Consider the following 16,083-nt stretch of genomic DNA (forward strand, 5'->3'; position numbering starts at 1 on the left):
GCCCTGCGGACCCGCATTTTTGTCCGTGAAGACCCTGGTCTCCAAGTCCGGCCTCGGACTCTGCCGGCGGCGGCGGCTGTATGTGCCGCGTCCCGCATGGTGAGCGGGGGTGTGTGTGGCGTTTGGTGCGGGGCCTGCGGTTGCCTCTGGGCGTATGGGTGTCGCCGTGCGTGTGTCCCTGCACGGCGAACGTGAGTCTGTGCGCGTGAGCGAGGATGTGCAGAGGTGCCTGCCTGGCGAGGATGGCGCAGACGCGAGGTCACCTGTAGAACCAGCGGCGTCCGCACGGGGGCGCCCACGCGGTGTGAGCCCTCTAGTGGGCATCGGCTTGAGAACCCCAGTGGAGCTGGACCACAGGCTGGACGGCTCGCTGCCCCAGGCAAGGGCCGACCCCTCCCCACCCCCACCTGTCCCAGGAAGCCTTAATAAAGGCGCTGGGAGCAGAAGCAGGAAGAGCGAGGCAAAGCGGAGGCGTCGTCACTGCCCCCACGAGAACCCGCGCGCCCCCTGCAGGAAAGAGTCGGAGCTGCAGCCGGCATAGGACGTTCAAGGGGAAGAGCACTACCTACGGGTCAGGCTCAGAACTCCGCCAGTCCCAACTTGAATTGGGGAGAGAGGCTGGTGGTCAGTAGGATGACATGGGTATTTCCCCGGGTGATCTAAATGAATCCCAGATAATTCTAGAATAGCGTCTGCTGGTCCCTCTTGGCGGCTCCACCCCATACCAAGGCCACGCCCAACGGTTGCATGCCCGTTTGCTGACTAGGAGCTTGCAGACCTACTGCAGTAGTTCTTCCCGGGGAAGAGGGTGGGAGAAGGGCACGTTCTGGGGAGGGAGCAGAACCAGGAGGAAGATCAACTGAGTCCAGGGCTTGGGGATCAGGGAAGACGTTGGGTCAGGACTGAGCAGCCAGGCAGGCTGGAAAGAGCAGGCAGGAAGGTCATGACTAAGACAGATCCACTGCCTGGAACCCAAACATTAGCCTGCAGAACAAAGCGAGGGGTCTGAGGTCCAAGTTCAAACAGGAGAGCGGGCATCAGCTGATCTCCAGGAACTTGGGAGCCGAGCAAAGCAGAGCCAGGGCGCAGAGCCAAGGAAGGGTCTCGCGCAGCAGAGAATCAGTTTAGTAGGGACAGTCGTAGGAGTCCTGCAGAGCGGGCTGAAGCTCCCAGATAAAACTGGCTCAGTATTTGCTGGTGGATTAAATGAGAACATCTGGTTATAGTAAGATAGAAAACAGCCTTAATTTCCCTCTGCTTCTCTTGCCAAAAGTCCACATATTGTGTTCTGGAGAAAATCAGTCTCCCAACAGGATGGCTGGTCTAGGTTTTATACAGGGACTATATTTGGTACATGGGAACCAAAAATATTGATCCAAAGAAATTTAATTAAAGGAAGGACTTGATCTCTCATATCCCCCAGCCTCCATCACTCAGCTTTATGCCTGGACTTAGAAGTCATTCCTTCCCTGGCAAGGGTTAGGTGGCATCCCTTGGGTTTGCTCAGGACCATTTAAAACATCAATTTAGATGGTGAATTATATATTAATTAAATTCACTCTAACATATATTAATACGTTGGTTTAAATACAATAACATTAATACAACATATATAACATTTCCTTCCTAAACAGTGTTCTGTTCTAGGGCAAAGACAAAGTCTCTTCTTTATTGCTGTGTTCCCAAGTGCTCAGCACAGAGCCCGAGCATTGCCCAAAAGTATTTAAGTCAATAGCAAATCAGGAAGATTGGTGCTGAAATATTTCTCTTTTGACACATTCACAGAACTCAGATTTCAAACTAGAAATGGCTTTAGAGATGACCTATTCTATCTTCCCAACCAGTTCTGGGACTACCGTTTTAGCAGAGAATCATTAGCCTCCCCTGGATACGTCTAGCCAGTTCTTTTTCTTCTTCTTCTTCTTTTTTTTTTTTTTTAAGAGAGAGCCTGTGCAAGAGTTGGGGGAGAGGGAGAGAGACTTTCAAGCAGACTCCTGCTGAGCACAGAGCCCAACATGAGGCTTGATCTCAGGACTCTGAGATCATGACCTGAGCCCAGGCCAAGAGTCAGACGCTTAACCCACTAAGCCACGTATGTGCCCCTCTAGACGGTTCTTTCTGAGACAACCTCCTCCATTCTGGGGCCGCTCTCAAAGAAGTTTCTTTTTCATAGTGCCCCTAAATCTGATTCCATAGCAAAGTTTACCCAATGGTGCTACTTGTCTCTTTCCCACTCCCCCTCCTGAGCACAGTCTTCCTCTTTGTTTCCCAAGTAAAAATAACTGCCCATGTGAATTTAACTCAAGAACCCCTCATCCTCCATGTCACCATCCTCTAGAATCAGCAAATGTGGTTTATGTCTACATCCCTTAAAATATGGTGCCCGACGCCAGCACTATGCAATTTAAGTACAGAATATAGGAGGCAGGGGCTTACTGCCCTCCTCATTCTGACATTCTCATACTATTAATGGTACCTTAGATGGAATTAACCTTCCCACCTGCTCTGCAAGGAACTTTCTGTCAGTGCTCATCAAGTCTCCAGCAAGGAGCGCTCAGCGCTGACCTTGATGCCTCTCATCCCTCACAAGTCACTCCATTGCGAGCTTACCAGTTCTACCTCTAACCATCTTCCTTGCCTGTTCCCCTGCTGCCCCGCTGGTTCTGGTTCTAACATGAAATACAGCAGGATCTCTCGAAAACGCGGGCCACCAGCTCCTCCAAGACAATGTCAAAACTTCTTCATAGAGCTTAAAGGTTCCTTGGCAAGCTCCCCTTTCCCGACACCTGCAGGCTGATTTTTCCCATCTCCCCACACAACTCTGAGCCCCTACACAATGCCGTTCCCTCGGGTGCTCAGGCCCTCGGTCCCCTCCTGCTCTGAGACCTTTGCCTTTCGGGCCAGACACGGCTCTACACGCTCTACACAGAGGGACTCACTTAATTCTCACCACCGCCCTCTGAAGGAGATGATATTATTCCCATTTTACAGATGGAGGAGCTCCTGGGTCAAACATTTTGCCCAGAGTCATGCAGTTAATAAGTGCAGAGCCGCATGAGTCCCGGAGCCTGAAATGCCCTCCCTGTCTCTCTCTTTGGCCAACTTCCACCCATCTTTCCAGACAGACCCCGCGCGAGTTCTCCTGGGAAGCCCGCCTCCTCCCTGAACTTTACCACCAGGTAGCACTTACCACGCCGAGCTGATTGTCCGCTAAATGATTGTCAGCACACCCACGGAGGACAGGCTTCTTTCCTTTTCCTCACTGCGTCCCCAGACCTATATTCTGTGCCAGGAACCTAATGAATGCTTTGATGAAGGCACTCATTAGTGACTAACTGAATTAACTACCCACAGGCTTCCTTTGTAGCTGTAATACGACATCACAGCCATTTGCCAAATTGTCAACCTTTGGTAATCAATTTTTCCTGTAATACATACAAGAAACCTGGCCAAAGCCTAACTGGGAAACCAGCTGGCTCCCAAAAGGCAGCTTAATTATCCCGAGTTCATTTAAGAGCAGTAGAGCTTTCTGAATGTTCTGGAATGACCGAAAAAGGCAGAGCGGCAGGGAGCTCTGAAATCACCAGCTCCAGCAGAGGGTGTCCCCAGAAAGGGTCCTCTGAGTGTGTCTCCCTGGGGAGGGGAGGTCGTCGAAGGCAGGGACAGAGGACACTGGAGACAGCTGATCTGTGGTACGTATGGTCCGCTGGGCAACAAGCCGGCCAAGGAGCAGTGAACCCTGTGAAAAATAAACCCGACCCCTTTCCACACAAAATATTTACAGGAGAAAACAAATCCTGAAGATTAGACGAGTAAGTGAAGCCTTAAGGAGATGTGGAAGAACCCAGCCCTCGCCTCGCTCCCCTACCTGTGCGAACACCAAAGGAGAATTCACGCTGTGCTCTGGGCATCCCCAGACTGCCCCCCAGCCCAGGGCTAATGATCACGTCACCTTTCAAATGCAAATCAACACACCCAACACCCACACCTATCAACTACCTTCTCTGTCAAGCTTGTACACAATGAGTCTCTTCCTGGGTCCCAACCCCCCCTTCCCCCAATCCCACCCCCGCTCCCTCGCCCGGGCCAGGTACAGACCATGTAGCCCCTACCCCAGAGCCCGCTGAGGTGGTTCAGGCTGGCCAGTCCCGAACCTGCGGAGCCTTCCCAGGGAAAACCACAGTGAAGGTGTTGGCCAGGGTTTCCTCTCACTCCTGCCGCCCCCACGGGCTCTGGGGTTTCCCCAGTGGCCCAGTGTGGGGAACCGGCCTCCCGCTTCTAGGAGTCTTTGAGTTTAAAAACTTCTTCCTTCATGACAGCATTCTGGGTCTGTGTGTCTTACCGTCCTGGACTAAGACAGATCCCAACATTTTATCTATCTATCTATCTATTCATAAAATATTTTAGTGTTTATTTGACAGAGAGGAGAGAGAGAGAGTGTATGTGTGAGCACACAGGCAGGGGAAGTGGGAGAAGCAGACTCCCATGCCCAGCAAGGAGCCAGATTCGGGGCTCGACCCCAGGACCCTGGGATCTTGACCGGAGCTGAAGGCAGACACCTAACCCACTGAGCCCCCCAGGCGCCCCCAGGTACATTTTAAAACATTCTAGTCTGTGTCTGAGTGGTTCAGATGGTTAAGGGTCTGCCTTCAGCTCAGGGCATGATCTCAGCAGGGGGTCTGCTTCTCCCTCACCCTCTGCTGCTCCCCCTGCTCGTGCTCTCTCTCTCTCTCTCTCCCTCCAATAAACAAGTAAATCTTAAAAAAAAAAAAAGTCTATTTCGTGTAATAGGACTATGTTTCTTGATCATTCCACAAACTTTTGAGGTATTAACTAGATGTCCTCCATCCCATCCTCCTCATCCTGTAGGTAAGAAAGGGGAACAAAGTGAATTTCAGTGACTGACACAAGGTCATACAAGAATTCGTGGCAAGTTCCTGGTTAGCTGTAAGGTCATTCCCCAAACAGCAGGGCATCGGGGTAATACACAATTCTGGAATCATTACATCATTTCCTGTCCTGTTTCCTGTCAACTGTTTCTGCCAGAAATGGCAATAATGACCTATTTTCACCAAGCAATAGAATGCTATAGAATTAGATCTCTTTCCTAAATGCAGTTATAAAATCTGGACTAAAGAGAGCAGGAGACGCTCTATTAGAAAACAAAACAAAACAAAAACTACAGAAGACCAAGAAAAAAGTCCTATGAGAAAGTCATGCATACATTTGAATATATGATAAACTGATTTATTTTCAAAAAACCTGTATAAATGCTTTAAAAAAAATTAGCAGCAGAGCTGGGACTCAAAGCGGTTTGGGAGCTAGTACAAAATGCTGAATATTTCCCTCCAAAATCTGTAGACGACCATACAAAGCTATAAATACGTCCCCCTGTGAGCCTCAGTGATTTTGCCCACATAATGGGGGCTACAGACTGCCATCTTTTGAAAAAACATAATTACGTGAAAGCACTTTGTAAAATGTGAATGTGATTCAAATCAATATATTAAACTGTCACAGAGTTTTTCCCAGTCTTCGAGGCTAGCAATACTTGAGTAAATCTTTATCCTTTTTTTGGCTGCCTAGCCTTGGTTTGGTGCAGCTCTTCCTCAATGAGGCGAGCAGAAAGTGGATTTTTTTCTCCGCTTTTCCAGCAGATGCAACCTGTGACAGTTGTAACGAACAGATCCCCACATGCGTAGGGAGAACCTGACTTCGGAATGCAGCCCGGTCTCACCCTATGGGGTCTAACAAATCCTAAGCATAAACAGTGTGTGTCTGGTGAGCACAGTGTTCTTTGCAATATCATAAATACGACCTGGGGTTCAGAGGCTCCCGTCTTCTAGGCTTCAGATCCCAGGAAGCAGCTACAGTGGTTCCAGCTGGAAACAAATTGATGGAACAAAAGTAATGATCACCCCCCCCCCCCCCCCACGATCGAGATGTGAGCTCTCTTGGTGCTGAAAGACCTACTCACAGGGATGAGTGCTACCCTCTGCTGAGCGTCTCTGCCTGGCATTGAACAACGCATTTTCCTCTGCTATCTTGGTTAATCACCATCTAGCAGGTAAGAAAATTGAAGCCCAGGGAAATTAAGACCCTTATTTAGTAAATAGTGAGTCCATTAGATCCAAAGTCCAAGCCCTAAAGAGGAAGGATTTCTCAAAATTTTAATCTGATAAGAGACACCTGGAGATGTTGTTCAAATGCAGGTTTTGATTCAGTAGGTCTGTGCAGAGCCAAGATCCCATGTTTCTAGTAAGCTCTCAAGTAATGCAGATGCGGCTAGTCTGAGGACCATCGTTGAAGAAGCAAGGCTCTAAATCAGTATGTGTCTTGGGGCGCCTGGGTGACTCAGTCAATTAAGTGCTGTTGCTCAGGTCGTGATCCTGGGGTCCTGGGATTGAGCCCTGTGTTGGGCTCCCTGCTCAGGGAAGGAGCCTGCTTCTCCTTCCTCTGCCCCTCCCCCTGCTTGTGCGCTCGGGCTCTTTCTCTATCAAATAAATAAAATCGTTTAAAAAAAATCAGTATGTGTCTTGAAAAATGCCTCTTGCATCTCATAAAAAACATGCAGGGCTCTTCTCCATTTAAGCACCTCCCTAGGGCCTTCTCCCTTTGGCAGAGTTGATGACACGATAGGAGATTTCCTCTGCATCTATTAAATGTTGCAATTTAACTCCATGAACAACGTCTTCCATTTGTTCCACCCACAAACCTTTCTCGAGGGCCTCTAGGACCCAGCCCCAACTGTGGGCACCAAGGACACTGAGATGGATCAGATAAGGTTCTGGCCCCAGAGAGACTATTAATGGAGACTCAGTGTTCGGAAATCTCCACGGCTACCAGGAAGAAACACCCTGCACCCTAGGGACGTAGAATTCTTGAATCCTGGCTGCTTTGGCTCCAGGGCCATCTTCACCACAACATGGGCACCTACCGGCACTACGCATTCCATTGCTCTTGCCATAGAGACAATTTTATGGTGGCTCATGGTGTCCAGATTCTACTGTGAAAATACAATTCACCTATCTCACATCAGTATGCATATGAAATTATGTCATTTTTTTGTTGGGGCCAAAACATGTCAAATGTTTCTTGGGCTTATTTCGGGGGTAAAAACTGTCAAAGATGAAACTTGAGTTTTTCTATATGATTTTAAATAACTTTATGTGCACTTGGAATATGGCAAGAAAATAAATTGGAAATTAAAATTAACTTTAGTTTTATTTTACTTTTTAAAAGATTTTATTTATTCGTTTGTCAGAGAGAGAGATGGAGAGAGTGAACAGAAGCGGGGGTGGGGCAGGCAGAGGGAGAAGGAGGCTCTCTGCCTCCTTCGAGGGGCCAGGAGCCCGATGTGGGACTTGATCCCAGGACCCATAATCTACTGAGCCACCCAGGCTCCCCAGCTTCAGCTTTAACGAATGAAACTGAATCTCAGAAAGCAGTCAGAATCTTAGCAAACGGATACCTCTCCTGAGATGAAAGGGAAATGCCTTCCAAGAATGCAGAGATCTATGAAACATGTTATTTGTGAAATATTTTGGAAGGATTTAAATTACTGAAGTCAGTTTTCCCTCACTGGTAAGGTAATTAGTTTTCATCTATTTATTACCACTGTTTGCATTGTGTTTACTGTTACCTAATCATAGACTAAGTCACACATGTCAACCAGCAAGAAATCTGGTTAGGACCTCGGATGGCTCCCAGCTGTTCTCTATATGTGCATAAACATCCTCGGAAAACTTCCCTAGCACATGCCATTCCTTTATCCCCCCCATTCTTTTTTTTTTTTTTTAAGATTTTATTTATTTATTGACATAGACCATGCCCAGGGGAGCAGCAGGGGGAGAAACAGGCTCTCCCCTGAGCTGGGAGCCCAATGCGGGGCTCGATCCCAGGACCAGGGACTATGACCTGAGCCGAAGGTAGACGCTTAACCAATTGAACTACCCAGGTGCCCTCTTTACCCCCACTTCTATGGCACGACTGTTAAGGGGATGGGGGTGGGGGGGAGAGAGGTAGAGGAGACAGGTAGGGAGGAGAGAAGGTCCACGCTCCTGAAGGCAGCCAGCATTTGACTGCCGGCTTCTAGAACAGCGCTTGGTTTCATTCCACTGAAATCCTGGCATCTCTACTTGGTCATTTGAGGTCATTTAAACTTATCTCCACCCAGATGCAGATAAGATTCTAAACAGGAACACAGGAAGCCAGCTAAGATAATAGATAACGGGAGAAAAAGAAGGACTAATCTCATGAGAAATTACATCAAAGGAGCCTTTTACAGCTGTAATTCTTCCGTGAACTACCGCAAGGTGGTGAAGCCCTGCAAAGCCCTGGAATTGAACTTCAGGTTGGAAGATACTTCAAGGGGCTCTGGGAGTCCAGCTCTCAATTTATGGAGAAAGAAATTTATGAATGAGACACGGAGATTCATTGGCAAAGTCAAGGTCTTGCAGCTAGTTAATGAAAGAGTCAGAGTTTGGGGCATCTGGGTGGCTCAGTTGGCTAAGCATCTGCCTTTGGCTCAGGTCATGATCGATCCCAGGGTCTTGGGATCGAGCCCCACGCTGGGTTCCCTCTCAGTGGGGAGCCTGCTTCTCCCTCTGCTGCTCCGCGGCTTGTGCTCTCTCTCTGTCAAATAAGTAAAATCTTAAAAAAAAAAAAAAAAAAAAAGAGTCAGAGTTTGAAGTTCGGCCTGCTGAATCACAATTCAGTGATCTTCCTTTTTGTTGCCTGAGTCCACATCCTAAATCACTCCAGTCACACCACTCCGTGAGTACAATTTTGCCCTCATCAGGAACCATCTGTCTCATTCACTATTTTGTTGTTCAGCCACGTTGCAAATATCCAGAGCCCCCTGGGTGACAGGAGCACAAGGAGAACCTCACGGTCTGGGTCCCTGTCTTCGAGGTGACCCCAGTGCCGCTCCTTGTAGCAATACTTTCTGAACCCAGCGTTCCCTGTCCGAAATGACTGCTTCCCTCCCTCGGAGAGACACTTGGCTTTCACAGTTGAAATTCCGCTATTCACGGTGACACGCGAGAAGGACAAAACATGACAGAACTAGAGATATAGCCCGTGGTGGGTCCTGTACCTCAAGACACTGACAGGCTTTATGAAATCAAGTCAAGCAGCTGGCAGGCCACAAGGGGGACAGAATTACAAGTGTCCCTGGGGTGTTTTCCTCAAATTCATCCCACAGAACGATCGTCAAAGAGGCCTGTATTTTTCACTGTAACTGTAAATGCTTCTTGTCAGAGACCGTCTGGCTCACAGCCAATCTTTCAAGGCTCTAGTCACTATTAACCTACACGAGTCCCTAAAAGGCCACAGCTGTACTGAGACATCCGAGAGGGGTCGTAGCAAGACGGTGTGGCGCCGGCAGTGAGGTTACGTAACAGCAAGGCCCAAAACAAACGAACGAAAATCCTGGCAGCTCAAAGATTTTCTGTTTTTCTTTCTTCGAGGAGACTTAATCTCACCTAAGTCTAAGAAGATTTGTCTCAGACTGACATCGCAGGCTTAAGTAGTTCTTATTTTCCAACGCGATATACCCATTTTCATTCCTCACTGGCTCTGAGTTCTGTTCTTGATTTGGAATGATTGTGACATCAGAGAGCCCACTGGCACGCTTTCCCAACACCCCCCTTGCTCTGTTTTCCAACAAGAGTCAAGGAAAATCAGCAGCAACGATTCCATGTGAATAAGGAAACCCCGATGTGAGCCCCCGTTTCCTTTGGAAACATGAATCAGTGTTCCTGGTGTTGAAAATAGATTTCTGTAGCAACTTGTTTGTTTTATAAAGATTTTGATTCAGGATGAAGAACAGGGAGAGATTATGTTAAATTAATTTTACATGTTCTCATCACAGCATTGTCAGTGGACCGTATTTTCAAATTACCTCTTATGTGCAGGGGACACAGCAGATAGAGAACGCATGATCTTTAATCTAGAAAAGCAGAATCAAGGTGGATAAAATTTTAAGGGGGGAACTATATAGTAACTGGAATATGTTACTCCCTGTTTTCTAAGATACATTTGGGGAAGCAGCTATTGGAGTCCTACGGAAATCTACCACTGTTCTTTAGCCATTTTGGAGCTAACTTTGAATGTCAATTTTTCAAATAGCTGGGTTTCATTAAGGAATACAGAACAAAGGGTAATAAGACAAAAAAAAATTTTTTTTTTAAAAGATGAACCAAGGGGCTGAGCCTGGATGGCTCAGTATGTTAAGTGTCTTCCTTCGGCTCAGGTCATGATCCCAGGGTCTTGGGATCGAGCCCTGCTTCAGGCTCCCTGTTTGGCAGAGGAGTCAACTTCTCCCTCTCCTTCTGTCCCTGCTCGTGTTCCCTCTCTTGCTCATTCTCCCAAATAAATAAATTCCTTTAAAAAAAATTAAAGGGGTGCCTGGGTAGCTCAGTGGGTTAAGCCTCTGCTTTCGGCTCAGTTCATGATCTCAGGGTGCTGGAATCGAGCCCTGCATTGGGCTCTCTGCTCATCAGGGAGCCTGCTTCCTCCTCTCTCTCTGTCTGCCTCTCTGCCTGCTTATGATCTCTGTCAAATAAATAAATAAAATCTTAAAAAAAAAACAACTTAAAAAAAATTTAGAATATTAAAAAAAAAATAAAAAGATGAACCCGGTAGGGGTGCCTAGCTGGCTCAGTCAGTAAAGCATGTGACTCTTGACCTCAGGGTTGTGGGTTTGAGCCCCACATTGGATATGGAGATTACTTAAAAAAATTTTTTTTCTCCTTAAAAAAAAAAATGAACCTAGTAAAGAACAAAGAACTACACTTACCCACGTGACATAACTTCTACGCGCTGCCCAAGATGGGAGTGGGCACCAGGGGCCATGGAGAAGGAAGAACCACAGAGATGTGCGGAACAGCACCATGGTCCCCACAACCCTCCTCTCCTTCTACAATTTCTCCTTGTACCTAGGGAAACCTTCCAGAGGAGAAGGAGCAGTTCTGAAATAGCCCAAAGTAAGTTTACAAGTTGGGACTTGTAAATATAAATATTTATAATATAAATATGTATATATAAACATAAATATTTATAATATAAATATAAATATTTATAAGAAATATAACCCTGATTCTTTGATTGGGTGTTCAAGAAAGTTTGTTATTTGAGCGCCTAAGTGGGCTCTCCGAGCCTGAACATGTCCATTGCTTATCTTTTCTTTTTTTTTAAAGATCTTATTTATTTATTTGACAGACAGAGATTACAAGTAGGCAGAGAGGCAGGCAGAGAGAGGAAGGGAAGAAGGCTCCCCGCTGAGCAGAGAGCCCGATGCGGGGCTCGATTCCTAGACTCTGGGATCATGATCTGAGCCGAAGGCAAAGGCTTTAACCCACTGAGCCACCCAGGCGCCCCATCCATTGCTTATCTTTAGAATTCTCCTGACTTTAACTAAATATTCTCTCTTCATTCTTTGGCATGAATTGTGCTCTAATGACGTGAATACTTTACACAAAATCCCATAAAACATTATGCTTTAGTAACTTCCTAGTTAACATTTTCTTTCATTTTCTTTACTGGGGCCAAGGTACAGTTTTGCCATTTGGCTGCAAAAAGACTCTATTTCATAAAATATCAATGGGTGATTTTTAACCTAATAAACCCACAGCTCACGGCAGATTTGCAAACACATTGAAAAGACAGAAAGCAGAGGCAGATAGTGATTCTTATAACGACATGAAAGCAAAAGTTGTTTCCCTGGAGGTATCCTGAGGTATGAAAATGCCTTTAAAGAAAAAAAAACTCCTTCTCTAAGAATCATATACTTGTAATAGAGTTTCTAACAGGTGAAATGATGAATGCTTGCTTACACATTTTTTTAAAATAAATAAAACCAAGTAACAAAAAGGTAAAGTTCATGAGCTACTTTTGAAATTCTTCTTGCTCTGCTATGTTATCATTCAATATGATTAAAAAAAAATAGAAACCCCTCTGTAAACAGAATTCTTTCCTCAGCACTGTCTTTCCAGTCATAAGCTCCTATTGCCCTAAATATGTACATGAATATTCATATACTCTTCTGCTCGTGTGTGTAAGTACCTCATGCTCAGTCGGCCAAGGAAATATAGGAATACGGGATAACATAGGATTTACTGATAATAGGTATGTGTACATGTGTATATGTGTGTGTATTAGATGTGCACATACCTGTCTATAAAACCCTCCATGAAACTGAAAAGAGCTTTTAAAAGAGTCATTTCTGCGGGGCGCCTGGGGGGCTCAGTTGGTTAAGCAGCCGACTCTTCATTTCATCTCATGTCATGATCTCGTGGTGGTGAGATCGAGCCCCACGTTAGGCTCCAGGCTCTGTGCTCAGGGGTTCAACGGGGAGTCGGCTTGAGATTCTCTCTCTCTCTCTCTCCTTCTGTCCCCCCTCCCCGCACACTCACACACACACACACTCTCTCTCTCTAAAATAAATCAATAAATCTTTAAGAATAGACGCATAAAACAGCCACTTGTAGCCTGTCCCTTGGAGTCTATCCCTCAACGCAGTCGTTATCTGCAAAAGAGCTGTGGCCTGATCCCCTTTCCCAGGGATGACTCCCTTCAGGCCACGTTCAGACTGGTCACCCCCTCCCAGGCCATGCCCGGCCCTTGACTGAGACGCTCAGTGTTCACAGAGTTAACAGCCGGCCGGATGCAGCCGCTTCGGCACAGCGAGGGCAAAAGTGACAGTTTACTTGCACCCCCAAACAAAGCCATTATATTTACCTTCTACTTTGAAGATAGTAAAGTGCGGTCGGCAATGGAAAGAACCCAACGCGTTACCTGCGCAGTTCATCCACAGACCCTGGTAAACCCAAGTGGCGGTTATCACCGAGGATGCTCGCGTGGTCACTTTCCACTCATTGGAGGCGGTGGCCGCGACGAGAGCTCCAAACCCTCCGACGCCGAACACCAGCGCTGAGATCTGCGCCCTGGACATGTCGCTCTGCCTTCTGCAGTGACAGCGTCCACACAGCACGCTTTGGTGGCCTAGGCATGCAGCGGGCGCCTGGCGCTCGGACAGGTGTCACGGCCAGTTAACGTGCATAGGGGACCGCATGTCAGGCTCGGGTGGCCCGCGGGAGGACGGAATTCAGGATGAAGTTGGCATCCCCGACGGCATGTAAAAGATAACCTAAGATGATCTCTCCAATTTCCTACACGGAGATTTACTAAAAATTCGCAGATGGATTTTTAAACGTTTTGACTTCGCAGATTTTTTTCCCCTGGCACCATAGTTAATGCTTAATTTTCTGTTAGCCTGAAGCTTAACGAACCATGCAATAACCAGATATTACAAAGTACAAATTATACAGTAACAGTGAAGTCTTATTTGACCAATTGCTTTAGTCTCGCATGCTTCTGAATCTTCATACAAATGCAATCATATCTCACGGATTCTGTAACCTTGTTTTTGCACACATTATGTCCGTGAGAATGTAGCTGTCGCTCATTAAATAGTACAGCTGAAAAATAGCACGTTGTTAAACAGATACACTACAATTTATCCATTTTCCTGGAGATGAACTTGTGTGTTGCTTCTCCCCCACCCCCATCTGCCTCCCCTCAACAGTGGCTGGAAAAGGTGTAAAGGTTCTCAATGAATTTCTCTCTCTTTTTTTTTTTTAAGACTTTATTTTTATTTATTTAACAGACAGAGATCACAAGTAGACAGAGAGGCAGGCAGAGAGAGAGGAGGGGAAGCAAGATACCCGAGGAGCAGAGAGCCTGACTCGGGGCTCTATCCCAGGACCCTGGGATCATGACCTGAGCCAAAGGCAGAGGCTTTAACCCACTGAGTCACCCAGGTGCCCCTGAATTTCTCTTTATGCACCTGCACAAGAATTTCTCCAGGGTAATCTTAAAGACAGAACTGTTAGGGAGTTGGAAATAAGAGGGAACTAGTCCTCCAACTTTATAGACAATACTTGATTGCCCTACTGAGAAATTCTAGCAGGTTACCATCCCACTACCAGTAGGTGAGTCCCCATTGCCTTACTTCATAACATGTGGTATTGGGATGTTCTTAGAATTGCTGGGCTTTTGGGGGCGGGGTTGGTCACTCTGATGAGTGTAAAGGTATCACATTAGGATGACTTTTGTATTTGTGGATTAATGATGAAGCTGAGTATGTTGTCATGTGTTTTCGTCTACAAAGACATTTGCCATTTTTACTCACGTAATTCTTTGAGTTGCATGACTTTTTATAATTTTTAAAAACAATTTTATTTTTTTACTTGACAGAAGGAGAGAGAGCACAAGCCACAGGAACAGCAGGCACAGGGAGAGGGAGAAGCAGATTCTCCGCTGAGCAGGGAGCCGGATGTAGAGCTCGATCCCAGGACTCCGGGATCATGACCTGAGTGGAAGGCAGACGCTTAACCAGCTAAGTCACCCAGGTGCCCCTATAATTTATTTTTAGTTCTCTATATATCCTGGATAGTAAACTTAAAAAAAAAAAAGAAGATTTTCTTTATTAGAGCAAGAGCATGAGTCGGGGAGTGGAAGATGGGCAGAGGGAGAGAGAGACTCCATGCTCAGTGGGAGGAATCCTAGAATCCTGACATCATGACCTGAGCCGAAGTCAGATACTTAACCAACGGAGCCACCCAGGTGCTCTTGGATAGTAATCTTTCACTGATTACTCATGTTGCAAATATCTTCCCCCAGTTTGTGTTTTGTCTTTATTTGGCTACTTGATAAAAACTCTGAATTTTAATGTAGTCGAATTTATCAAGCTCTCACTAAATGATTTTTACGTCTGAGATCTTGATTCAGAAATCCCCCTCAGAGATACCAAATTCATTACCCTCTACTCCTATTTCACAGTTTCAGCTTTTACATTTAAGTTCTTAAATCATCCAGAATTGATTTTTCTGTTTTATGATTTAAGGACCTATTTCATTTTTTAATATGGGGACCCAGTTTCTCTGTCCCTACTAAACAGTCTCATTTTTCTCTACAGATTTGTAGCCATATCAGATATCAGCAATTGCATGACCTGTTTTTGGATTCTCAATCTGTTCCATCTATCTTGTCTGTTCCTGTACCACACGATAATCCCTTAATTACTCCAATTCTGTAAAAGTTTCTTCAGGTCTTGTTGATGTTTCTTACTTTGCTCTTCTTTTTCAAGAGTGAGCCTTTGTTTTTGTTTTTTGTTGTTGTTGTTTTTTTTTTTACCTCTGCTGTCCCTTTCATATTTTAGAATAAATTTATCAAGTTATACATGTATGGGGCACCTGGGTGGCTCAGTGAGTTAAAGCCTCTGCCTTTGGCTCGGGTCATGATCTTATGGTCCTGGGATCGAGCCCTGCATCAGGCTCAGGGAGCCTGCTTCCCCCTCCCCCTCTGTCTGCCTCTCTGACTACTTGTGATCTCTCTCTCTCTCTGTCAAATAAATAAATAAAATCTTTTAAAAAAAAGTTATACATGTATATGCTTATTGGGACGTTTGTTGGAAGAAAGTAAATAACTTTATAAAGTTGAGTCTTCCTCACAATGAGTACCATATGTCTCTTCATTTAACCCATTTTAGTGTCTTTCAGTAAAATTATATACTTTAAGTCTTGTTACAGTTTTTGCTTGTTTTTTTTTTTTTTTTAAAGTTCTTATTTTTAAGTAATCTTTACACCCACCATGGGGCTCAAACCTACAACCCTAAGATCAAGGGCCACGTGCTCCAACAACTGAAGCCAGCCAGGTGCCCCAGGCTAGATTTATTCTTGAACTTAGGACTCAATCTAACACCTATTTTACCTAACATATGATTTTTCTGATTTTCTTCTGATGTACACAGTTGATTCTTGAACAGCATGGTCACTAGGGGTGTCAACCTCCACACAGTCAAAAATCCATATAAAACGTTTGACTCCCCCAAAATGTAAATAATAGTCTACTGTTGACCAGAAGCCTTACTGATAACATAAACAGTTAACACATATTTCTTATGCTATATGTATCATATACTGTATTCTTACAATGAAGTAAGCTAGAGAAAAGAAAGCATTATTAATAAAATCATAAGGAACAGAAAATACATTTATAATACTGCTACTGTATTTATTT

The 16,083-nt window shown here is 45.6% G+C and overlaps 1 protein-coding gene across 2 annotated transcripts in view; it reads right to left on the minus strand.

Moving 5' to 3' along the window:
• CLDN10 (claudin 10) overlaps nucleotides 1-13,189 on the minus strand; it is a 129,925-nt gene extending 116,736 nt beyond the window's left edge. Inside the window, exon 1 of one of the 2 annotated variants that reach the window (XM_032314479.1) lies at nucleotides 12,742-13,189. In XM_032314479.1, the coding sequence (XP_032170370.1) occupies nucleotides 12,742-12,955 (214 nt within the window). In that variant the 5' untranslated portion in view covers nucleotides 12,956-13,189. The remainder of the gene's footprint in view (nucleotides 1-12,741) is intronic. The other variant, XM_032314481.1, reaches the window with a different exon arrangement.
• Nucleotides 13,190-16,083: the final 2,894 nt, after the last annotated feature.

The sequence above is a fragment of the Mustela erminea genome, chromosome 15 (assembly GCF_009829155.1).
Source record: "Mustela erminea isolate mMusErm1 chromosome 15, mMusErm1.Pri, whole genome shotgun sequence".
In the NCBI taxonomy this organism is placed as follows: Eukaryota; Metazoa; Chordata; class Mammalia; order Carnivora; family Mustelidae; genus Mustela; species Mustela erminea.